General features: G+C 36.1%; 3 protein-coding genes across 3 annotated transcripts; 1 reads left to right on the top strand and 2 right to left on the bottom strand.

Annotated features, from left to right (window-relative positions):
• Positions 1-124: 124 nt before the first annotated feature.
• On the top strand, positions 125-2,643 carry LOC112037813 (polyubiquitin). The gene is made up of 2 exons (XM_024070629.2): positions 125-218; positions 1,244-2,643. Exon 2 carries the CDS (start codon positions 1,244-1,246, stop codon positions 2,387-2,389), a length of 1,146 nt encoding a protein of 381 aa, XP_023926397.1. The 5' UTR covers positions 125-218; the 3' UTR covers positions 2,390-2,643.
• A 1,814-nt stretch (positions 2,644-4,457) lies between these two features.
• On the bottom strand, positions 4,458-6,913 carry LOC112037816 (peptide-N4-(N-acetyl-beta-glucosaminyl)asparagine amidase A). Its single transcript, XM_024070631.2, has one exon. It carries the CDS (start codon positions 6,401-6,403, stop codon positions 4,625-4,627), a length of 1,779 nt encoding a protein of 592 aa, XP_023926399.1. The 5' UTR covers positions 6,404-6,913; the 3' UTR covers positions 4,458-4,624.
• A 575-nt stretch (positions 6,914-7,488) lies between these two features.
• On the bottom strand, positions 7,489-9,510 carry LOC112037814 (peptide-N4-(N-acetyl-beta-glucosaminyl)asparagine amidase A). The gene has a single exon (XM_024070630.2). The coding sequence runs from the start codon at positions 9,356-9,358 to the stop codon at positions 7,553-7,555; it is 1,806 nt and encodes a 601-aa protein (XP_023926398.1). The 5' UTR covers positions 9,359-9,510; the 3' UTR covers positions 7,489-7,552.
• Between the last annotated feature and the right edge of the window lie 17,325 nt (positions 9,511-26,835).

Here is a 26,835-nt window from a genome sequence, read left to right as displayed (position 1 = left end):
AAAGTCCAATTTTTAAAAGCTGAATCAAATTTACCATAAAATTTTATTATTAACAGGGCTCATCGATAAACGTGGCACAATCCCATTGGTGACTAAAGTCAGCAAAATCCCCACTTATAATTCTATAGATACTGCACCTCCGTTGTCCCATCCCTTTAGCTCTTCATCTTCTCACTTTCAGAAAAATCTCTTCCCAATTTCTCTCTCTCTCTCTCAAGGTAAAAGCCTTTCTCTTATATTCTCTAATTTCAGTTTTCAATTTCAATTTATTAAATAAAAAATTTAAAGGAAAATTTATGATATTGATATTTGTGAAACCTGTATCGATGTATAAATTAGTTTTTTTTTTTTTTTTGATAGAGATGTGTAAATTAGTTGATGATTCATATCCCAAATTTTAATTTTAATTTTTTTTTAATTTGGGTGAAATTTCGATTAGGGTTATGCTCCTTTTGGCTGATTGAATTTTATTTGATCTTTCCAATTTTCCAGTTGATGAATACCAATTTTTTGTTGTAAGATTCAAAGAATTCGATTAGGGTTTGCAATATATATAATTTTCTTGATTTTTTTTTCTTTTTAATTTTTTTAATTCTTTTTGTGTATTATATGGGATATAGATGTGGGTATTTTGATGGGTTTGGTTTGTTTGTTTGTTTTTCCTAAGGGCTTCAATCTTACAATCATTAGGGAGTGTAGTGGTTAAACAAGCAGTTGTTTATAAATTCCAAATCGATTTAAATTGAGATGTTGATTTTGATTTAATTATGGTCTAGTTTGTATTATAGGCTCAGCTGACATATGACTAAAACTTAGGTTTTGAGGAACTCAAAACACTTGTTTGCATTTACCAATTAGAAAAGAATAGTGTTATCTTTGCCTAGAATAATTAAATTCAAAACAAGCAAGTGTTTAAATTCAATTGGAGAACCTAATGTATTGGACTTAAGGTAATGTTCTTAAGTTTTATCCATAACATATATGTTTGACTATCTTTATTTTATTTGTATAATTTACTCAGAATTTGAAAATATATTAACTAAGAATAACATGTGATGGATGCTTTTTATTTTTTATTTTTTATTTTTTATTTTTTATTTTTTATTTTTTATTTTTTATTGAAAATATAAGCATGTAGAAGATTGTCGTGTTTTGATTTGAAAAATGGTTTCGATGATTTTCTAATTTATTTTAAAATTTTGGTACGCATTATTATAACATGTGGGATCATTCAATCCAACAGATGCAGATCTTTGTGAAAACTCTCACTGGAAAGACCATCACCCTTGAGGTTGAAAGCTCCGATACTATTGACAATGTGAAAGCGAAAATCCAGGACAAGGAAGGAATCCCACCAGACCAGCAAAGGCTCATTTTCGCAGGTAAACAGTTGGAAGATGGTCGAACTCTTGCTGACTACAATATCCAGAAAGAGTCCACCCTCCACTTGGTGCTTCGTCTCCGTGGTGGGATGCAGATATTTGTCAAGACCTTGACTGGAAAAACCATCACCTTGGAGGTGGAAAGCTCGGATACCATTGATAATGTTAAGGCAAAAATACAAGACAAAGAGGGTATCCCACCAGACCAGCAGAGGTTGATTTTTGCTGGCAAGCAGCTTGAAGATGGTCGTACCCTTGCAGACTATAACATCCAAAAGGAGTCCACCCTCCACTTGGTGCTTCGCCTCCGTGGTGGTATGCAAATTTTTGTTAAGACTTTGACAGGTAAAACAATAACATTGGAGGTGGAAAGCTCGGATACCATTGACAATGTCAAGGCAAAGATCCAGGACAAGGAGGGTATCCCACCAGACCAACAGAGGTTGATCTTTGCGGGCAAGCAGCTCGAAGATGGTCGTACTCTTGCAGACTATAACATCCAGAAGGAGTCCACCCTCCATTTGGTGCTCCGCCTGCGTGGTGGAATGCAAATTTTTGTGAAGACCTTGACTGGAAAAACTATAACATTGGAAGTTGAAAGTTCTGATACTATTGATAATGTCAAGGCAAAGATACAAGACAAAGAGGGGATCCCTCCGGACCAGCAGAGGCTGATATTTGCCGGCAAGCAGCTGGAAGACGGGCGCACTCTTGCTGATTATAATATCCAAAAGGAATCAACACTTCACTTGGTGCTTCGTCTGCGTGGTGGGATGCAGATTTTTGTGAAGACATTGACTGGTAAAACCATAACTCTGGAGGTGGAAAGCTCTGATACCATTGACAATGTGAAAGCTAAGATTCAGGACAAAGAGGGTATTCCACCTGACCAGCAGAGGCTGATTTTTGCCGGTAAGCAGTTGGAGGATGGTAGGACTCTTGCAGATTATAATATCCAAAAGGAGTCAACTCTTCACCTTGTCCTTCGCCTCCGCGGTGGTTTCTAAGGTAGTTTGTGGTGTAGTTATTTCGATTTCTGTGGTTGTGAGTCATTCTGTTAAGTTCTGTGGTCATGATTAGTTTTTGTTGACCATTGTTTAATGGCTTCTAACAAGATTCAAACTTGCTATGTTCTATATGATTTGGTTAATATTTTCATGCTGTTTTTAATATGGTGTTTAAATTGGCCCCATGAGGTCATGTTGTTATTGCTGTTTGGTTTAAAATAAAGTAATTTTTATGCACACGTGTTGTGCTGCTCTGTGTGTTTGTTTATCTTGTTCATACATATTTGTGTTGCACTCTGCTGTGTGTTGGTTCATCCTGTATATGCATATGTCATAGTAATATGTGTTGTACTTGCTGGATTTAAATTTGTGTTGCACTCTGCTCTGTGTTGGTTAATATTTCCTTTGTTTTTTTATTTTATTTTATTTTATTTTTTAATCTTATAAAGGTGCTAATAGAGAGTGCGGATGCTAGTGGGGGTTAGCATATATTAATTACTGTGTAATGTCTAATGTGGCTCTGTTGCAGTATGTAAAAGATGTGGTACAAAATGACCTTTCTTTCCTGGGGTTGTTAATTGACGTGGTCATTGGTTGACAACCTTATCAGTTATCATCCTCTGCTGTAGTTTCAAGATGTAAATTGTTTGCTAATTTTTTAATTTTTTGGATTTTTTTTTTTAATGAAAAGATGGAAATCTAATTAAACAAAGAAAGTATACACGTATGACGTCAAAGGCTCAAGCCTTTTGGCTATGGGAAAACAGATAATTCTGGTGCCACAATTGCTAATGGGGAAACCGCACATATAGATTGAAGACAACAACTCAATCCATGACTTGCAAAAGGCAAATAGGCCCCTACACAAATAGGGGTGGCAATTGGGCAAGTTGGGTTTATTTTGGATCAGGTCATAATGAGTTGGGTGCATCATTATTATTCAAATTCTCATTTATAACCTATATAGATATAAATTAAATACCTATTATTCACCTAACCCATTTAATTAGTCTATTAACCAGTCCAAATAAAGTCAGTGGATTTATTTTTTATATATTAAAAGATAAAGAGGAGCAAATTATTTTAAGAGATTGAAAACTCCTACTTGTCTTATATTTACCTCCACTTTCTCTTGAACCAAATCAATCAGAGTGAGAATGAAAATCGCTAGAGTAAGGCTTACCATCTCTTCTATTTGATCTGAACCTCTTAGAATATCTTACAGCTTATTAATGGTTGAAAATGGCTCTACAATTGAACAACCTCTTAGCCACCAAGATAATACGAATTACAAATTATAGGCATTCTAGATGGGCCGTGCAATGACGGCTCATAGGTCCAACTGCTTCATTGCCATTTTCTCAAACATTTCTCGTGCCAAAGCATGATGTGGGGACAAAATTTTGAACGTTTTTGGGGTTTTATGTGGAGCCCCACTTATTTTGTTTAACTTGGAAAAATAAGAAAATCATATAGTAAATTACCTCATTTTAATGATAAAAAGTTTACAGTAAATAGAAAATAACTTTATAGGTCCTAGGTACATTCTAAGAATTATATGACTTTAATCCTATTTACATTCTATAAAATATAAATTACATTGGATAAAAGGCTAATATATGAATCTTTAATCTAAGTTTGGAGACTGAGTTAAGAGGTAAGAGTTTATTAAGCACTTACCTGGCCTGCTTGACCAGTCTTTTAGACTATTGTGGTTAATGTCATGTCACAACACTCAAACAAACAATATGTCAAATTTAAGATTTCAAGGAACAAATATGAACAAGATTATCATATGATTCAAAACATGATTCACTGCATTTCCTTATCATATGATCTAGCATGTGAGCATCTCAAGAACATTGTATGAACAACATGACATTGCATATGAATTGCCTCATAAAAATCATGTAATCATGTGAATCAAGGATTTTCATTTTACATGTTATGCAAGCCTGATTATTTCAAGATGGATTAACGAAGAATTTCATTTTGAAAGTATTTTTTATAAAACACAAAAAGATCAGCACTTTCATCATTACCTCCCAATATAACGAGGGACATTGGATATGCAAATTTCCACCTAAAACATTTCTGATTAATTGAAGTTGGATTAATGAAGAGAGTCTTCACCATCTATTGGATAAATAAAATGAACAATTTAAACTTTTCACTGTTATGAAGTAAACTGGGTGCTAGAAAAGCATTTTGAGCTGGGATAACGATGCATTCTGCTTAACCCAATGCAGAATGAGACTTTCTTCCTTTATGGCATGTGTTTCCCACATCATCGTAAAGGATGGTATAATTCAAGCTGCTTACATTTCTAAAGTAACATAAATCGCTGCCATCATATTTGTATACTTGTTGTGTACTGCCCAATCCACTGACCAACGAGTTGTTGCTTGCAACCAAATAACCCTGTCCATTCTGCACATTACTGAGAGAGCCCTTTGAGAATCCAAAACCAACATCCTTAGACCTATTCTCAAAAAATCCCAGAGTGAAATTTTCACTACTTACAGAAGTTCCATTTCCATAATCCAAATCTTTATAGTATAAATAAAGGTCGAATGTCTTGTGGGATTCTGTTGAGTAAACAGAAGATGATGGCCTTGCGTGAACAGTGTCATTGAAATGGATGATTTGATTCACAATCTGTAAATCCCCATTTTTTCCCATCAGCATTGAATTTTCGTAACTAAAGTTTTGAATCCAATTTGTCGTGATAACCCCATGGGAGGACTTCACCCATCCAGTTGAGGATATGGACCTGCTTACAGTATTAAAAAACGTTCCATTTAAGCCCTTAAAATCAGATACCAATGAAACAGCAAGAGGCGAGCTAAAGTGCTCCACAAGCTTCCCTTCGATTTTTGTGCTCTTGCTGTCCAACCAAAGATGCAAATTTGCATCAATGTACCAAACATTCAAGGCATTCGTCACACTAAAACCAAACTTATGGCTCTTTCCATCAAGTATCTTCCCTAAAAATGGTGTGATCTCAATATTATAAGAAGGGAGATCATATGATCCGATAGCAGTAATGGGCCTCCATAAGAGGGGATTAATCCCTCCGGTGTAAATGACAGTAAATGGCCAAACCGCACCAACCTCCTCACCATCAAGACTAACCAAAACCTCCCTAAAAGGTCCATTTCCAGCTGCACCTGTAAGATTATTTGCCTCAATGTACTCATTGTACAAATTCGAATACCAAAATTCATCATTTTCATGAAAAGAAACATACACCTCCAACACAGCTCTATAAGCATTTTGTGGTATCTTGAATTCACTGAATGCAATATCAGTGGAATTCTCAACTTTAAACCACAAACCATCATTCAATGGCAAGTTCCGTGAAAAGGGCATGATCAAATCAGCCGGGGAATGATGTGTAGACACCAAAGCACCCAACTTCGACACATCATTTTCTTTAGCAGGATAAAATTGAATGGTTATATTCACATGGTACACTCCAGTGTAAGTTTTAGTAACAAGATTACCAAGATAAACAGCCAGTGTTTGATTCTTCATGAGCAATGAATAATACCTTGTAATGTCCTTCTCGACACTCCAAACAATCCCAGTAGCCCTTGGCTCAGCTGTGCAGCTACGAAATAGCTCAACCCCACCAAGCCAAACCCCAAAAATCCGGTCAAATTGCCTGCCTTTACAAGTTGCATGCCATTGGAAAACAATCTTGGAAAACTTCTGAGATGGGCAATGTGAGGGAGGTGTGTAGTTTGCAAGAACTGGAGGGCTGCCATAAGTGTAGCCAAAGTCATGTTGAAGTATGTGATAAGAGCAAGGCTTTGTCTTGGGGAGTTTGATGGGTTTTGTTACTTCAAAGAAGAGAGTTGGTGGGGTGTCATTGAGATGTTTTTTTTGGGACTCAGAGAGATCTAGCTGATGTCTAAAGGGGCTTTTTGTGTGGAAGATATTGGCTGCGGAGAAGAGGGGATTGTGAAGGAAGAAGAGGAGAAGGAGAGGGTAGAGCATAGAGGAGGCCATGAGTGGTGGTTGGAATTGGATGGAAACTGTTGGGTTTTCTTTTCTTTCTTAACTCTTTCTTCTTGATGGAAACATTTTACTTTCTTTGAGTATAAAAAAAGTTAGTTTTGGAGTTTCTTGGGAAATAATTGATCAGGAAAGAAGGAATATTAGACAGAAAAAGATAACGAGAATTTTGAATTGAAAAGTGAAAATAGAGTGCAAAATGCCAACAATATGGGAAGGCTTGAGTGGCTTTACCAAATTGGTCGTTTTGTTTTGTTAACCTTGGTATGGACAGCTGTCAAGTCCTAGTCTTAGGGCAAAATGAAGTACCTAGAAATAAAGATTACAAGACAAATCTCTTTTGCTAAAACAAGACACATGGTGAACAAGGCAAGTCTTACGAGGTACATTCATTGTCATCTATCTTTAAGCTCATAATATTTTGTCACATAAGTTTTTTAGAAGAGTTTGTTCTATATATAAACACACACACACATACAGACACTAGTACTATGCCTGTGTGATGCATTACTTATTCAAGTAATTTCACTGCATATTTAAATGAAAAAACCTTGAATTTAACAATTAAAAAAAATCCAAATAAATAATTGAAAGCATATTTAAGTGGTAACCTCAATTCAATAGTTATGAAAAATCCAAATTACTAAACATTAAAAGGTAAAAATGAGAATTGATTTTTTTTTTCTTTGAAAGCAAGGGAGGAGACACCAAAACTTTTTTTTTTTTTTTTTAAATTAAAAAAAAAAAAAGAAAAAAGAAAAAAGAAAAAAAAATGATATATATATATATATATATAATTCAATAACTTTTTCTCTGGACAATAAGTTTGCATTTATAATTGAAAATAACTTCATTAGCATTGAGATACAGAGAATTTCAAGAGGTATCAACAAAGAATTTCATTTTGCAACTTCGTTTTACAAAACACAAAAAGATCACCACTTTCACCAGAACCTCCCATTATAATAAGGGATACTGCTTATGCAAACCTGATTCATTTTCGACGACCCTGTTTCCGCCTACAAATTTTTTAATTATTTGAATGGATTAATTAAGAGAGTGTTCATCATCCACTGGAAAAACAAAACAAAAAATCTAAACTTCTTTACTGTTATGAAGTAAACTGGGTGCTAGAAAAGCCCTTCAAGCAGGGAAAGTCTGCATATTGCCTAACCTAAAACCAGAATTAGACCTTGTTCCTTTATGACATATGTTTCCCAGTTCATCATAAAGGATGGTATAATTCGAGCTGCTTACATTTCTAAAGTAACAAAAATCATTGCCATCATATTTGTACACTTGTTGTGTATTGCCTAATCCACTTACCACCAAGTTGTTCTTTACAGCCATATTGCCCTGTCCATTCTGCACATTTTCAAGAGAGCTCTTTGAGAATCCAAAACCAACATCCTTAGACTTGTTTTCAAAAAATCCCAAAGTGACATTTTCACTCGATACAGAAGTTCCATTTCCTTCATCTAATTCGTTGTAGTATGAATAAAGGTCGAATTTTTTGTGGGATTCTGTTGAGAAAACAGAAGATGATGGCATCTTCGCATGAACACTGTCATTAAAATGGATGGTTTGATTCACAATCTGCAAATCTCCATTTTCTTCTATCAGCATTGAATTATTGTAACTAAAGTTTTGAATCCAATTAGTAGTGATATTCCCATAGGAGGACATCACCCATCCAGTGGAGGATACAGACCTGCTTACACTACTCAGAAACGTTCCATCTAAGCCCTTGAAATCAGATACCAAAGAAACAACAAGAGGCGAGCTAACGTGCTCCAAAATCTTCCCTTCAATTTTTGTGCTCTTGCTGTCCAACCAAAGATGCAAATTTGCATCAATGTACCAAACATTTAATGCATTCGTCACACTAAACCCAAACTTATGGCTCTTTCCATCTATTATCTTTCCCAAAAATGGTGTGATTTCAATATTATAAGAAGGAAGATCGAATGATCCAATACCAGTAATTGGCCTCCATAAGAGGGGATTAACCCCTCCAGTAAAAATGACAGTAAAAGGCCAAATGGCACCAACCACCTGACCATCAAGACTAACCACAACCTCCCTAAAAGGTCCATTTCCTGCTACACCTGTAATATTATTCGCCTCAATGTACTCATTGTATAAATTCGAATACCAAGATTCATCATTCTCATGAAATGAAACATAGACCTCCAACACAGCTCTATAAGCATTTTGTGGAATCTTGAATTCCCTCAGTGCAATATCTGTGGAGTTCTCAATTTCAAACCACAACCCATTATTCAATGGCAAGTTTTGCGAAAAGGGTATAATCAAATCAGCCGGGGAATGGTATTTAGACACCAAATCACCCAACTTGGACACACCATTTTTTTCAGCAGGATAAAACTGAATAGTTATATTCACATGGTACACACCAGTATAAGTACTAGTAATAAGGTTACCAAGATAAACAGCGAGTGTTTGATTTTTCATAAGCAATGAATAATACCTTGTAATATCCTTCTCAACACTCCAAACAATCCCAGTAGCCCTTGGCTCAGCTGTGCAGCTACGAAATAGCTCAACCCCACCAAGCCAAACCCCAAAAATCCGGTCAAATTGCCTGCCTTTGCAAGTTGCATTCCATTGCAAGACAATCTTGGAGAACTTCTGAGATGGGCAGTGAGAGGGAGGGGTGTAGTTTGCAAGAACTGGTGGCTTGTCATAAGTGTAGCCAAAGTCATGTTGGAGGATGTGATAAGAACAAGGCTTTGTGTTGGGGAGTTTGATGGGCTTTGTTACTTCGAAGAAGAGAGTTGGTGTTGTGTCATTGAGAGGTTTGTGTTGAGACTCAGAGAATTCTAGATCTTGTCTAAAGAGGCTTTTTTTGTGGAAGAGATTGGCTGTGGAGAAGAGGGATTGGTGGAGGAGGAGGAAAAGTAGAGCGTAGAGCATAGAGGAGGCCATGAATGGTGGTTGGAATTGGATTGGACTGTTGAGTTTCTTATCTTCTTGGTGGAGACTTTTTACTTTGTTTTTAGAGTACAAGTTTTGGACTTTCTTGAGAAATGATCAAAGTAATCGACAGGAAAATAACGAATTGACGGAAAAATATAACAACTTAACGAGAATTTTGAATTAAAATGGTAGATCAGCGCTAATCAGGAAGATTTGAGTGCCATTATAAGTTTATAACGCCCCAGCCCATTAAACAAAACTAGCATGTGAACTGCTCAAATGCTCTTCTATTTTTTTTAATAAAAGTTAATAATTTGAATTCATTATAATTTAGGATTATTATATTTTTTAATCACTCAAATACTCAAAGTGTGATGAGTGTTATGCGCTTGTACCAAATATTAAAATCACTAACCTTTCTCCATGCATAACACTCATCACATCCTTAAGTATTTTATGATTGAAAAATATAGTAATCTTTAATTATAATGGATTCAAATTATTAACTTTTATAAAAAAAATAGAATAGCCTCATGTGCACTCAAAGGCTAGTATTCCGTAATTATCATCTATTTTTGGCAATTATTTTATGTAGTAATCAATGTTTTATTGATTGGAAGATGATGCTATAATTTTGTATTAATCTTTAGAGGGAAGAAAAAAAATATCCTCTTAATAAATCTTATAAATTTACTTTATATTGAAAATGCATAATGAATTTGTAACTATAAAAAAAATTTCAAAATACATTTGAAAATGTTTACAAAAGCTATTATGAAGAAGTTGATAGATCAATATAGAAAATTTAAATATTTACATCAGGTTAAACTTTAAAATAACTCACTACATTTGAAACATGGAATAGGTCAAAAGTTTAATGAATGAAAATTATTCATTTTGGATTGTGAACTTTGTAATGACATAAAAAGATATACTGGTCATATAGTGTTACAATTATCATATATATATATATATATATTAAAATGAGAGTTGTAGGGTTAGGATTTGTGGCCTTAGTCCAAAAACAATAAATTTGTAGAGCGTGGGTGATAGAGCTAGGTTAACTATGGAGCTAACAGCGGTTGATCACAGCATACAAGTATAAACCAGCATAAAAGTATATGTAAAGACCAAGTAAGTTCAAATCCGAAGAGACTTATGATAGATTGAATACAGGTTACCATTCTCTTTCTTCCAGTTAGACCCCCCCTCATTAGGAACCCTTCTTCTTTATATATCTTCCTCCACTACCATCCCCATCGTCCACTTGTTCTTCATCCAGCTCCCTACTTGAGTGCATGTCATGTCATGTATCTCCTTTAGCTTTTGTGAATGACGGTAGCTCAAGTTGTATTGTTCAGAGGTCTTCTCCACATAAATGCGGCCAGAAAAGTTGCTGCAGTGCATTTAATACGGTGGTGGCAGCTTTTCCTTTTAGATATTTCTCCGTTCCTCTTATCTCCAGACGTGTCTAAAGTTTATCCAAATTGCTAAAGTCACTAGTAACTCATTTGAACCCCTTAGATATTTACGTGACCCCAAAATCTTTTCATCCGAGAATAGTCATCTCTTTGGAACACTGATACTCTCTTTGGACAGAGTTTCTTCGTCCCCATGTATCCTTCTTTCACGCGAAATAAACCTCGACAATTTTATCCTCCTTGGATATACACTAATCTTTATCTTGGGCCTAACATCTTGGGCTTTAGGCCCACTACGTATGGCTGGGCTTTACCCCCCCCCCCCCCAACAGAGTTATCAAATTTAAAAAAAAAAAAAAAAAATCCTAAAAGGCAGCCACTTAATCCTAAAAGATAGCTAAAGACTCTTAGTTATTTCACATCCATAACAAAAATTTTTAAATGCTAAAGACTCTCATGTTGTAAACACTGAATTTTTTTTAATTAAAATTTTAAAAATGGTAGTTATTTAATTCTAAATTAATCCTAAAAGATAGGCACTTAGTACACATCCATAACCACATTCCGAATCTGGATGAAAGCAAATTCATAGATTTCTTCCATGATTCTTATGTTTCTCATCACATGCATGCTGAGCATTACTTGGAAACTATTTATTTATTTTTTTGGATAGGGAAAACAATTTCTTTAATACTACACACTTGACATCATAGGTGAGTAATTTTTTAAATCAAATTTTAATAACAAAAAAAGGAAAAAAAATGATAAGTAATTTTTATTAATCCCGTTCTATTATAATTATACTTTATCATTATGCTAAGATACAAATTTTTTACATTAAAAAAAGGACAATATTAAATTTCATATAGTAGGATATTTACAAAAAATGATCATTAACAACTACTTGATAGATTGACTACCACTTCCGAATTCATTCAATGTGCCTGCCATGCAATCAAACAAAATTGTTGATATTTCACCCTAAAAGAAAATACAAAAAATAGAGAATAAGGCTTAAATGTAAGAAAAAAATAATAATAATAGGGGGAAGACAAAGCACCACTTAAAACACACACACACACACACTAAAATAATTAATCAAACCTAATAACCACAAAAAAAAAAAACATAGAAAAAATACATATCATTTCCACTCTTTAAAAAAGAGTCATTAATTAGAGAAAATATTAAACAATTATCAAACTGACCAAATAAAAGAAAAGATTAAAAAGGAAAAGTGTGGTCCTATTTTGTACGCAGTATTTTCGTGGGAGTTAATTTTTTTTTCTTTCAATCTCTAAATTACATAAAAGAATACGTTTATTTATTTATTTATTTACTCTAAGTTAGTGTTCACCTAAATATTTTGTTGAAAAAAAAGTCAAAAAGTAATTTGAGTTCAAATAGAACTCATATTTTTTCTTTGAAATATTCACGCTTAGAAATATGAGTTCAAATAGAAAATTCACATTTAGAAATATAAGAAATTTCACATTTAAAAATATGAACTCATATGTAAAATTTTTAGTCCAAATAGAAATCAAATAGAACTCATATTTTATATTCACGTTTACAATAAGAGTTCGTTAGGAATGATTTTGTAGTATATGCTTATATTGTATGCTTGTAGGGTATTAGTAGTATCAGTGCTTATACCAGGCTTATAAGGTTGTAGTGTAATTGTGGTATACTGGTTAGTTAGTGGCAAGGCGGTTGGAGTTAGTTAGGGAATGAGTTGGTTAGCTGTTAATTGACAGTTAGAAGGTTGTGCAAGAAGCTTTATAAGAAGTGAGTGGCTGCTGTAAAGGAATTAACTACCAAGCATGTTGTAATCTCAATTCCAAATTCTTTCTTTCTTTTCTCTCTGTTTCCTTTCTCTCAATTTTATGTAGCAAGGCAGACCTATAGCCTATCACAGTCAGGCCCTTATGGGTAATAATTTGGCTTTGTCCACATATGAGAAGGAACTCCTGGCCTTGGTCATTGCTATCAAGAGGTGGAGGGCTTACTCGGTGGGAAGACCCTTCACTATCAAGATTGATAAGCAGAGCTAGAAATACTTATTGGTGCAGAAAATTGGAACTCTAGCTCGTCAGAAGTGGTTTGCTAAGTTGTTGGGGTATAACTTTGTGGTTGAGTACAAGAAAGGTAAGGATAATCTAGTAGCTGATGCACTGTCTAGGAAGGTTGAGACTAAAGATTTAAATTCTGATGGTGAATTGGATGCTTCTGATGGGGTTTTATGCATGGTTTCATTTCCAACCCTAGCTTGGTTGACTGATCTTAAGGCTAGTTATGTGACTAATCAGCAGGTGCAGGGTATTTTCCTGGCTTTTCAGTTGGGAAAGGAAGTTCCAAAAGGGTTTTCAGTATAGAATGGACTACTCTTGTATAAGGGAAGGATTTATTTGGGATCTTATGATGCTTTGAAGGCTGCTGTTCTACAACAAGTCCAAAATAGTCCTTTAGGGGGCACTCAGGGTTTCTTAAGACCTCATAGGGTTAAGAGGGATTTTTATTGGCTTGGTTTGAGGGAGAATGTGAAGAAGCATGTCAAGGAATGTGATGCTTGCCAAAGACTCAAGAATGAGACTTGTAATGTAGCTGGTCTGTTGCAACTATTACATGTACTTGACAAACCTTGGCTTGATGTGAGCATGAATTTTCTTGAAGGCCTTCCCAAGTCACAGTCTAAGGATGTGGTTTTGGTGGTAGTAGATTGGCTTACCAAATTTGTTCACTTTGTACCATTGTCCCATCCTTATACTATTGCTAAAGTTGCTAATCTTTACCTGCATTATGTGTTCAAATTACACGGCATGCTAGCCTGAATAGTGAGTGATAGGGACCCTGTATTTACTTCTCATTTTTGGCAAGAGTTGATGAGATTACAGGGGTTCATCTAACTATGTCATTAGCTTACCACCCTCAATCAGATGGTTAAATTGAAGTGGTTAACAAGAGCTTAGAACACTACTTTAGAGCTTTTGCAACTGACAGACCTCATTCTTGGGTAGATTGGTTACCATTGCAGAGTTTTGGTTCAATAGGCTTTATTTGGTTATCCTCCTCTCAGGTTATTAGATTGCATTCCAGGAATAACTAAGGTTGATAGTGTTGATGTGCATTTGAGAACTAGACAATAGCTTCTGTCATTGTTGAAGCAAAACTTAGTGGCAACACAGGAAAGGATGAAGCTCAATATTGATAGGCATAGAATTGAGTGGGAGTTTGGTGAGGGAGATTGGGTGTATCTGAGGTTGCTACCCTACAAACAGAAGTCCTTGAGGTAGAAGCATTTGGGTAAATTGTCACCTAGATATTATGGGCCTTTTCAGATATTAAAGAGGGTTGGTAAGGTGTCTTACAAGCTGGACTTGCCACCAGATTCTAGATTGTATCCTACATTCCATGTTTCCTATCTCAAAGCTAAGTTGGGTCAGCATGTGGCTTCTATTCCTACACTTCCATCTGTGGATTCAGAGGGCATCCTTCATCCAAAACCTATTGTTGTCTTGCAAGAAAGGACTCATTAATTGAGAAACAGAACTATCACTCAGGTTTTAGTTCAAGGGCAAGGGGAGAGTCTTGAAAATGCTACTTGGGAAAACTTGTATTTTGTAACAACAATTCCCCAACTTGTGGGCAAGGTGCTTTAATGGGATGGGGGTAGGGTATTGTTAGGAATAATTTTGTAGTATATGCTTATATTGTATGCTTGTAGGGTATTAGTAGTATCAGTGCTTATATCAAGCTTATATGGTTGTAGTGTGATTGTGGTGTCATTAGTGTATACGGGTTAGTTAGTGGCAGGGTAGTTGGAGTTAGTTAAGGAATTAGTTGGTCAGCTGTTAATTGATAGCTGGAAGGTTGTGCAAGAAGCTGTACAAGAAGTGAGTTGCTGTTGTAAAGGAATTAACTACCAAGCATGTTTTCTCTCAATTCTTTCTTTCTTTTTCTCTGTTTCCTTTCTCTCAATTCTTCTAAANTTCTAGATTGTATCCTACATTCCATGTTTCCTATCTCAAAGCTAAGTTGGGTCAGCATGTGGCTTCTATTCCTACACTTCCATCTGTGGATTCAGAGGGCATCCTTCATCCAAAACCTATTGTTGTCTTGCAAGAAAGGACTCATTAATTGAGAAACAGAACTATCACTCAGGTTTTAGTTCAAGGGCAAGGGGAGAGTCTTGAAAATGCTACTTGGGAAAACTTGTATTTGCTGTAACAACAATTCCCCAACTTGTGGGCAAGGTGCTTTAATGGGATGGGGGTAGGGTATTGTTAGGAATATTTTGTAGTATATGCTTATATTGTATGCTTGTAGGGTATTAGTAGTATCAGTGCTTATACAAGCTTATAGGTTGTAGTGTATTGATTGTGTATACGGTTAGTTAGTGGCAAGGCGGTTGGAGTTAGTTAAGGAATTAGTTGGTAGCTGTTAATTGAAGCTGAAGGTTGTGCAAGAAGCTTAAAGAAGTGAGTTGCTGTGTAAAGGAATTAACTACCAAGCATGTTTTAATCTCAATTCCAAATTCTTTCTTTCTTTTCTCTCTGTTTCCTTTCTCAATTTATGTAGCAAGGACTATGACCTCAATACCAACTAGACATAATAATTCTTGAATCCCACCCTTAACAGAGTTCTAATATAAGTTCAAAATGTTTTCATGCTAATATGAGTTATATGACTTCAAAACGTGAATATAAGAAGTTATATTTGAACAAAACAATAGGAATATAAGAAAACATGACGTGAGAGTTTTTTATTTTTATTTTTATTTTTATTTTTTTAAGATAAGATAATGATATGAAACCGATAATGATATCAAAGTAAGGAAACCAAATATAAGAAAGTGAATACTAAATGACAACTCATAAAAGCAAATGTAATAGAGAGAACTCAATACACATGAGGTGTTCTAAATAGAGGTTGAAAGTTCAAATAGTGTTGAAAACACTATGGACGTTAAGACCCCCAAACAATAAATTACCAATTCAATCTTTATATCAAACAATGTATGTGCGGAAAATGATAACAAGCTTATAACAGAATTGTAAACAATCTAAACCATAAATAATCACAAACACAGCAGTAATTAAATGGAAAGATAAAGGGAAGAGAGATGCAAACACAAGGACAACACACTATGTGTTATCGAAGAGGAAACTGAAGCACTCGGCGTAAAACCTCTCTGCCGCCCTCCAAGCGGTCAATAATCCATTAGAAATGTAGTTGAGATACATGAACAACAATAGACCCTCCAAGCGTAATCTACCCAGGTACCTAAGCCCTCCAAGCTTTTTTTCCAACGAGATTGCGCTGAACCTTTTTCTTTTCTAGCTTACTAGATTCCGCTATAAACCATAGCATCAACCAATAGTTATTAGTCCTTCCAAATTGCTTCCTTAGCACCAAAAGAATCTTCTCACAGACATGAGTATGGTGAAAAAAGGATTTGGTCAAGAACCTCTCAAGGATGTATCAATGGAGAGGAAGAGAGTAGAGGAATTTGAAGAGTCTCTTGGGTGAAGATTGTGGATGAGGCAATCTTGTTTTCTCTAGGATTTCTCTCTCAAAATTCTCTTAGGAAGCTCTCTATATTTCGTGGGAATGAGGGGTATTTATACTAGGGTAAGAATGGAATGTGAATAGTATGGTGAGAAAAGGATTTAGTCAAGAACCTCTCAAGGATGTATCAACGGAGAGGAAGAAAGTAGAGGAATTTGAAGAGTCTCTTGGGTGAAGATTGTGGATGAGGCAATCTTGTTTTCTCTAGGGTTTCTCTCTCAAAATTCTCTTAGGTAGCTCTTTACATTTCGTGGAAATGAGGGGTATTTATACTAGGGTAAGAATGGAATGTGAATAGTATGGTGAGAAAAGGATTTAGTCAAGAACCTCTCAAGGATGTATCAACGGAGAGGAAGAAAGTAGAGGAATTTGAAGAGTCTCTTGGGTGAAGATTGTGGATGAGGAAATCTTGTTTTCTCTAGGGTTTCTCTCTCAAAATTCTCTCAGGAAACTCTTTACATTTCGTGGAAATGAGGGGTATTTATACTAGGGTAAGAATGGAATGTGAAACGTCAGTTTTTCCCAAACAGGGTGTTCTGGCGACTTGACCTCATGACTGGGTTGAGTCGGAGTTCAAGCCGCGAGCTAACTGCCTAGCCAGCCTAGGACTTTTGTCCTGTAGTATAACAGCTGGCGCGACTCTTCAGCTTCTGGCATGCTTGGCACGTGTGCACCTTTTGGCGACTTGCTAGCCGCGAGCCACCCGCGAGATCCAATCACGAGTCCCTGTTTCTTTGCACAATCTTGAGCATTTCTTCACACTCTCTCACTCACTACCCTTACAAGATTTTCACATAAATACAGGGTTACTAAATGCTAAAATACAAGCAAATTTGGCACGGAATAAAACCAACAAGATGGTTGATTAAATTCAACTTTACAGAGGTCATAAAAGATACTTACATTTTTTGTAGTTGACTACATTTCAAGTCCAAAGTCCAAATAGTTCGTTGGAGATGGAGGACAGAACACATGAAAATCTTTAAGATCAACACCTAGTCAAGATCCTTGAAGTTATACCAAAATCTTGAAGATAAACACCCAGTGCATGTTCCTTGAAGTTTAGATACCAAAATCTTAAAGATAGGCACCCTAGTACACGTTCCTTGAAGAAATATGTGAAAGAAATTAATGGTGAGGTTGAAATATAAGGGCTATTTTACACAAATATTTGATTTGTTTCTAGAAAATAAGAAGTTGTTCATGAATTAGAAAATAAAAATAGAAAAGACCAAAGTATATTGACATACACATACCATTGAGCAGGAGAAAGTTTGAGTAAAGCAAATAGAAAAATAATGATAATGGTGAAAAGAAGATTAACAGAATTGAGAGAATTGGATAATTGAAGAAAAACCAATTTGAGTTTGAAAATCAATGTGAGAGTACTGGGAATGTGTTCTATTTTGTAGATAGTGTTTTACGTGGGAGTTTTTATTTAGAAAAATGATCCAACCAAATTGTGGTGATACTGTTAGCAATTTGAAAACCAACAGAAGAGTAGTAGTGTCTAAATTTAAGGGATATGGATGAAAAGTTATAGTGATAGTTTTATTGTATGAAAAATAAGGAAGAACTTTTATAATTTTAAAAGAAATAATTGTTATAAAAAATAATAAATAAAGAAGAATTGATTTGAAAAAAAAAAAGTGAAGTGAGTATGAATAAGGGAAACGTGAATTCAAAAAGGAAAAAAAAAAAAAAAAAAGAGAACCTAATATCAAAAGGGAATAAAAAAAGAAAAGAAAAAGAGGTAAGTATTGAAAAAAAGAGCGAAAAATAAAAAATAAAAAAACCAACTTAGGGGACAAGATAGGCTTCGGTTGCTTCAACCTCCCACCATACCTCTCAGTACCGATATCCCTAGGCATCTTAGGGACTGTCGGCTTCATCAGAATAACATGAGCTTCGAGGCATACATGGAGCTTATGGGTCACCTAAAGGAGACCGACATTCAGTGGGTTGTAGAGTGGTGGCACATCTTAAGCATGGTCCACAGTTGCTGCAAGGACTGCTGTGTGACTTTAGTTGGACTTTGTTGCTGCTTATACTACTTTACTTGTCGTATCTCAAGGCAATTTAGAGAGTGTCAAGGAGCTCCTCATGATGAAGGTGCTTTCCACGCTGAGGTGTTTACCAATAGGATCTTAGGCAGGGTTAGTGAGGCTTGGTCACGTCGTAGGGTGACAAAAGGCATTGTTCCTCCTTGATACATCTATTACATTGTGAGGTACAAGCAATGGTAGGAGGATGACATGAAGTGGATTATGAGGGATGAAAAACTCGTATTGTGGTTACACTGGAGCTGATTTTCAAGGTACTACATGTCCCTAGGGTAGTTCATCTGAACTATCATAATCATTCTCATCTCCGTTTCATCTTCCGAGATGAGTTGGCCTCACGCTAAGGGTCCAAGGATCCTTAATATAGTTATGATCTTTGTTCTTACTCTACGGTCACACTATAACTCTATCTTTGAGCCTGGTGCTCACTTTCCTTTCTCTCTCTTGTAGGGTCTCTCTGTAAACTTTCCTTCACACATGATAGTATCTATGCTAGATATCTATCAAGACACTGCTATACGTGATAAGCTAATCTTCCATTCAGCTATCACACACATTCTCACACACATGCACGTTCCTATTCCTTCTTCCCCTCTCTTTCCTATCATAGGTGCTATAAGTTAGGAATCTATTTGGAGGAGTGCTGCACAGCTTGTGGCCAAGGAGTCTTCGGTTATCACACACACTCTTCTTGGTCATATTGCTCACCAACTGTCTCGACTTGGTGATTTTGTCCCTTTTCCAAAATGTGATTCATCTAAGGAGTCTTCGGCTAGTGGAGATGATGATAATGATCATGCTTTTGGTTCTAAGTATGATGACGAGATGATCATCTCTCAGTAATTCACCCTTTGTCACTTGTGACAAAAAGAGGAAGTAGTTTTGGTTATGAGAGACTAGTCTTATTGTTAGGGCAGAGCTAGCCTAGTGATAGGGGGAGAGTGTTTTTGAGATATGTAGTGAGGTTTTTGCTGTATAGTTCTCTTTGCATTTACCTTGGTCTTGTGACCTTTTTACATACATTGTACTTATTTGATATATATGATGATGATGATGTATGTTTTTCATTCTTTATCTCACATTTGTTATTTCTTTTCTCTCTTTATACACATGTTTCTTAGTTTATATAGCTTGTCTATATTTCACACTTGATGTCTTGATGGGTCTTGTATAGTGTTTCAACTAAGACAGGTTGCAAGTCCTTCATACTGTGATCTCTCTTCTTGCAAAGTTTTTCAAGAGTTCATTGTATTAGTTAGACTTATCACTTATGTACTTTCTATGTAATAGTTATGGAAATTGTTGTTTTATACTTCTTTAATAACTATGTTTGTGGTTTTGTGACTTTTGTCATGAATTGCCAAAAGAGGAGATTGTTAAGGTAATATATTCTATTAATTGGCTAATCTCCTAACAAAACGCATTTTACCTGCAATTAGGTAGATCTAAGTTGGGTTTAATGTATCAAGAAGTATGTTGTTTAAACATATCAGGTAGTATCATTAAAGACATGAAGGTTGATAAAAGTAACAAGTGAACAAAAGTTGTTTCATTAAAGCTTGACACAAGCTATTATGGAAGGTTAATGAAGAAGCTCAACACAAGCTCAATCTATTGAGAATTACAATTTCAGATTTCTCAGATCTGAATTTTGGCTCATGGTGACTTGAATGATTAAGGTTTCTCTCTCACAACCCTAGACATATATAAATCTTATTTTAAAAGTCATCAAGTATGGAAACAGAGACCCAAAACTCATATACTCTATGTGAAGCTACTGTGTTAGTGCGCCTTAAGGTTTTGTAACCTAGTGCTCCTTGATATTCCTCATTTATGAAGTGAAGAACTTTGCAGCTAACAATAATCAATGAAATTGCTAAAGTTAGTCACATACTGGGATCCGTGCAAAGGAGTTAGTCACAGATTGGAGATTTGTGCAACAAAGGAAAGAAGTCTACTACAAGATCAAGTTCAAGTGGGTATTGGAGCAAATGTTCAACTGTAGGTTGATATTTTGGGATAGGCAAGGTAGTGGTAAGATTCCTTATACTTGTAACTGCTTGATTGTTGATTAATGGATTCTTTGGAGTGACGACCTTAAATTCACTTGGTGGGGTTTTCCCTTGTGAGAGGTTTTCCTCATTTGTAAACAAATCACCGTATTATTTATTTTCCTTGCATATTAGTTATTTGGTGATTTTTTTGGTGCCTCCATAATTTACATATAATTTGACCTAATTAATCAACTTGGGTAATTGAATTAATTAACCAAAGTCAATCAAATTTAACATAACATCTCCTTCTACCGGTAATATTCTTTGAAGCAACTCAAGATCTTGTGTTGTTGAAGTTGTTGCTATCTGAATGTTCAAATAGTGTGTAAAACACCTATGAATGTTTAGACCCCCAATTTACAAATTACCAACACAAGCTTATAATCAAATAATGTATGTGTGAAATATGAAAATAAGTAAAAACAGAATTGTTAAAACAATCTAAACTGAAATTAATCACAACCACAATAGTAATTAAAAGGCAAAGATTAAGGGAAGAGAGATGCAAACACAAAGACAACATAGCGATGTGTTATCGAAGTGAAAACTGAAGTCCGTGACAAAAAGCCTATCCGCCGCCCTCCAAGCGGTCAATAATTCACTAGAGACTAAAGTTGGGATACATGAATAGCAGAAGACCCTCTAAGCCTAATCTACCTAGTGCACTTAAGCCCTCCAAGCTTATTTCTCCAATAGGGTTACGCCGAACCTTGTCTTCTCTAGCTTACCGGATCCCACAATTGTCCATTGCATCAACCAAAATGAATTGGTCCTTTTGAACTACTTCTTAAGCACCAAAAAGCCTTCTCATAGATATAGGTATGGTGAAATAAGGATTTGACTAATGTACCTTTCAAGGATATATCAAAGGAGAGGGTGAGAGTAGAGGAATTTGGAGAATCGAAGGATGAAGATTGTGGATGAGTCAATCTTGTTTTTCTCTAAGGTTTCTCTCTCAAAATTCTCTCTAGAAACTCTCTACATTTCGTGGATATAAGGATATTTATAGTAGGGTGTATAAGAAATGCGAAGAGTCAGTTACAACCAAATAGGGCATTCTAGCGACTCGAGCTTGTGACTGGAATGAGTCACGAGCTAACTGCCTGGCCAGATTGGAGGTTTTGTCCTGTAATGCAATAGTTGGTGTGACCTTTCAGCTCCCCATGCATGCTTCACACGTGTGCCATCTTTGGTGACTTGCCAATCGCAAGATCCAGTTGCGAGGCTCTTCTTGAGATACAGTACACTCTCTCACACACTACCCTTACATGATTCTCACCTAAATACAGGGTTTCTAAATGCTGATTTACAAGTAAATTTGGCATGAAATAAAGCCAATAAAATGATTGAATAAATTCAACCTTACAATCTCCCCCTTTGGCTATTCCATGATGAAACCCTGAAACAAACTCTAGACTTAACATGTGAGTTGGGAACAGTTGAACAAAACTCACTCACACCTAACTCTAGAATCTATGAAGCCCTTGAACCATACGAACAAGTATTTCTCGAAAACAACACAATACGATCATTGTAAGCAGAAAACTTGAAATGCATATAGAGCAAGCACAATGTAATCAAGCAAAAAGGAATGAAACAATAAAGCATGGCTTGACCCAAAATGAACAATCACTATAAATAGTGACCACAATGATCATTCACACAAAGAATGAACATCTGGACATGCAAGCTAATAAGCTCAATGCAAAGTATGATTTGCATGTCTAACACTCAACCGATACAACAACACAAGGTAATTGCATCAAGGATATAAAATCCAACAAGGGCACAAAGTGATGCACTAAAAGAAATGCATAGCATTAACTAAAAGTACTGAGCTACAAAGCTAAGGTACAAATATAAAGTACTAAATAGAAACTTAAATAATTAAACCAAAGTACCTACAATGTAAACAGCCATGAGTTTAAACCAAAGTAGTATTTAACAAAGTGCTGTGCAAACCTATATTAAAAGTATCTAAACATAACAACAAAAACCATAAACAACCTAAAGTAAAATGCTTAAAGGTTTTGCTCCCCCTCAAGAGCTACTTCTCCCCCTTTTTGACCGGAATGGCCAAAGGGCTACGAATGAGTAGTGAAGCTATCAAACTTTGCTAAAAGAAGATTTATCTGCTCTTGAATAGCAGCCAACCTGTCAGATTGCTCATTCTTGACATCTCAAAGTCCATCAATCCTTTCAAGGATGATCTAAAATGCATCTGGAGGTACTGTAGAGGATGATGAAGTTCAGCTCCTTTTGCCACGACCTCTTGAACTTGAGGGTTGTTCTTCAGCTTTTGTCTTAGTTTCCATAGGTTCTCCTTGTCCTTGATCACCCTTTCTTCATCACCCGGAAGATGAACTTTGATTTATGTAATGGTTAGAGCAATGATAGCTAAAGGAGTAGGCATAAGACTGATGTCTTGAGGAATTTCCACACCCTTTGCTCGAAAGAGCCTCATGAGTAGACTGGGGAAAATCAGCTTTGCTCTTGAAGTGGTTCTTGTTTCATTAGCAATAATGCAGAAGATATGAGTAGTAATATCAATGTAAGTGTTCTCCCGAAGCTCCATGAGAAAAATGGCTCTTGCATTATTGATGTGGTCAGCTTCTTTACCGGGTATAGGTTGAACATCATAATGTATGTGAGCCATCTAAGGTCTAGTGGAAAGGCAGTAGTGTTGAGACATCTACCTTCTCTAACTCCACCAATGCGAGATTGAACAGTTTCTATGGAGAGCATTCTATCCTTGTAGTGTGTGAAATCATGGTCCAACTCCTCAAAACCAAGCACTTTGTTAGAACATATGTGATTTACTTGTTAGGAACATATGTCACTATTTCATGTAATTAGCTAATCTTTTGACAAAATGCACTTTACTTATATTTGAGTAGAACTAGGATGTGTTTAATACTTCAAGAAACTGTGTTTCAAGATCAAGTGTTGAAGACATGCAAGTCTGTCCAAGATTCAAGCTGAAGAAGTGCCTATCATTAAAGCTCGACAACTAGCCATCTATTGAGCTTAAGAAGCTGTTCCAGCCCCATGGCTTGACAGCTGCTCGACAGATAGGCATCTGTTGAGATTTATGAAAAATAGAATTTTAGATCTGTTTTGACTCTAATCCGTGATTATGTGTTTGGGCTTTCTTTTCTCACAACCCTAGACATATAAAAGGATTATTTTAAGGGTCGTCAAAGAGGACACAGGTTGCACAAGTGTTGAGCAAAGTTTAGTCATGCAAATTGTGACCAGAGACAGAGTTTTGACCTAGTTCATCATTCTTGTAAAGAAGTTACTATGTTTGTGCATCATAGGGTTTTGTAACTAAGCATCTTCTTGATATTCATTGTTTGGATGAACTAAAGAACTTTGTAGCCAACAACCTTCTCTAGTTGGTGATTGAAGTCGCGTACTGGGATTCGCGCAATTGGTTAGTCACGTACTAGGGACCTTGCATCAAAAGGAGAAATTGTTACTACAGAACAAGTCCAATTGGGTATTGGGGTAAGGATTTAACTGTAGATTGGTATAAGGTACTAGGATTCCTTTACTTGTAACCGCTTGTTATGATAATAGTGGAATTTCGGGAGTGGTGACCATAAAAGCACCTAGTGGGATTTTTGTCGTGTTGGTTTTCCCCATTCGTAAACAAATCACCATGTCAATTTATTTTCCATTACATACTTTAGATAATTGGTGATTTGTTTGTGCTAACACGCGTTTGCATGTTAATTTGATTAATTAATTAAACTTGGCTAATTAATCAATTAATTCTTCATAATGGGTCAGTTCGTTTTTGGCCTATCAAGTGGTATCAGAACATGCACACTCTGATTAGGGTTAATCTTTACTGTGTTGATCCATTGACCCTTGTTTGTCATGGATAGAGGACAGTCATTAATTATACCTCATTTATTTGATGGCACTAACTATGCGTACTTGAAAGTACGCATGAGAGCTTTCTTGCAGTCTTTAAATGAGAAAGTGTGGCAAGTTGTAGAGATCGGCTGGACCAAGCCGAAGGAAGTGCCGGTCGATTGGGATGATGCTAAGATCAAGGTGGCAAACTTCAACAGCAGAGCATTGAATGTTTTATTTAGTGTTAGGACATATATGTTTTTAACTTGTTTAAGAACATATGTCACTTAGTTATGTAAATTGGCTAATTCTTTGACAAAACGAACTTTGCTTGTAATTGGGTAGTTCTAGGTGTTTTTAATACTTCAAGAAACAATGTTTCAAGATCAAATGTTGAAGTCATCAAGTCTGTTCAAGAGAAAGCAAGTTGAAGTGCAAAATTTATAAAGCTCGACACCTCTCGACAGCTACCTCGACACCTGCTATCTGTCGAGATTTAAAAAGTCAGATTTCCAATATGATTTTCTTGGGATCTGTGAATATGTTTTTGGGCCTTCTTTTCTTCTAACCCTAAACATATAAAAGGATTATTTTAAGAGCCGTTTTAGGTGACACAAGTTGCATTATCATTGAGCAATCTTTGTTTAAGCAAATTGTGATCAACAGACGAAGTTCTTGACCTAGTTCATCTTCCATCAAGAAGTTGCTGTGTATTTGCACCATAGGGTTTTGTAACCAAGCATCTTCCTGCTATTCATCAGAAAGGATGATCTGAAGAACTTTGCAGCCAACCATTCTTCATCAGTTGGTGTTCTGAAGTCGCGTACTTGGATCCGCGCATTGGTTAGTCACGTACTTGGGAGCCGTGCATCAAAGGTGGAGACTGTCACTACATCGCGCATTGGTTAGTCACGTACTTGGGAGCCGTGCATCAAAGGTGGAGACTGTCACTACAGATCAAGTCCAATTGGGTATTGGGGTAAGGGTTCAACTGTAGGTTGGTAAGGTATTTGGGATTCCTTTACTTGTAACCGCTTGATTTGATAATAGTGGAGTTTCGGGAGTGGTGACCTGAAAATCACCCGGTGGGGTTTTTGCCATTAGGGTTTTCCCCATTTGTAAACAAATCACCGTGTTATTTATTTTCCGCTGCATATTTAGTTGATTGGTGATTTGTTTGTGCTTCCATAAAATTGCATGATTAATTGATTAATTAATTACTTGACTAAATTAATTAATTAGGGTTAATCACAAGGGGTCATTCAGATTGTGACCTATCATTTAGTGCGGTCACTAATGAGGAGTTTAAGAAGATATCCTTTATAGAAACTGCTAAGGAGGCATGAACCATTCTCCAGACAACCTACGAGGGAACTAAGGTTGTCAAAGATTCAAAGTTTCAGAGGCTCACTACAAGTTTGAAGAAATCAAGATGGAGGAGGATAAGTCGTTTGATGAGTTCTATGCCAAGCTCAAGGACATATTGAACTCAGCCTTCAATATTGGGGAAACCATTCTTGAACCCAAGATTTTGAGGAAAGTGCTCAGATCTCTAACTGAGAGATTCCATGAAAAGATCATGGTGATTAAAGAATCAAAGGATATTGACAAGATTCCTTTGACAGAGCTGGTTGGCAATTTACAGACCTACGAGCTAGGGCTAACTAGAATTGGCAAGTCGGGTAAGGGCAAGAGCATGACATTAAAGACCAAGAGCAGTGACACTAATGAGTCTTCAGATGAGGATTCTAAGATGAAGTCCTACATTACAAGGCAATTCAAGAAGTTCATGAAGAATGCCAATGGGAAAGGCTTCGACAAGGATTGTAGGTAATCCAGTTCTTCTCAGTTCAAGAGCCAAGACAAATGGAATAAGGATGCTAGGGATGGTGGTCAGTACACTGTTCCCATAAGAACTAAATGCTTTAGGTGTTAAGACTTTGGTCACATGAAACAGGAGTGTCCTACATATCTCAAAAGCATTGGGAAGAGCAAGGCACTTGCTGCTACTTTGAGCGACATTGAGCCTGAGGATGATTTCGACAATGAGGATGATAGAATTTTAAATGCCTTCACTGCCACTGTTAATCCTACTGAGGGGATTGTTGAAGATGTGGATGAAGAAGAGGAATTGGTGGAGTCCAAGTTTGAGAAAATGGATGAACAAGATGACATTCACTTAGCCTATGCAAAGTTGTACAAGGTTTCAGAAAAGCATGAGAAGTTGTATAGGTTGACCACCAAGAAGTTCAGTGATGTGGAGCTTGAGCGTGAAGAGCTTTCCACAAAGTTTGATGAGTCTAATCAGACTATTGGAGCACTAAGGTTTGAGAACAACTTCTTGGCTGAGAAGATTAAGAAGCTTGAGGTAGAACTATTCCAAGTCAGAGCTCAGCTGGAAAGGACTTTAAGTGTGAAGCTTGACGAGATGCTCAACATTCAAAAATCTGCTTCAGATCAAACATGTTTAGGGTATGGTCTCTCTTCTTCTAATATTGCTTATACTAGTTCTACTG

The sequence above is a fragment of the Quercus suber genome, unplaced genomic scaffold (assembly GCF_002906115.3).
Source record: "Quercus suber isolate HL8 unplaced genomic scaffold, Cork oak 2.0 scaffold_854, whole genome shotgun sequence".
NCBI classification, from domain to species: Eukaryota; Viridiplantae; Streptophyta; class Magnoliopsida; order Fagales; family Fagaceae; genus Quercus; species Quercus suber.
This window is presented reverse-complemented; position numbering and strand designations above follow the sequence as displayed.

Coding starts and splice junctions, on each gene's coding strand:
- LOC112037813 (XM_024070629.2), top strand. CDS start 1,244: ATGCAGATCTTTGTGAAAACTCTCACTGGAAAGACCATCACCCTTGAG.
- LOC112037816 (XM_024070631.2), bottom strand. CDS start 6,403: ATGGCCTCCTCTATGCTCTACCCTCTCCTTCTCCTCTTCTTCCTTCAC.
- LOC112037814 (XM_024070630.2), bottom strand. CDS start 9,358: ATGGCCTCCTCTATGCTCTACGCTCTACTTTTCCTCCTCCTCCACCAA.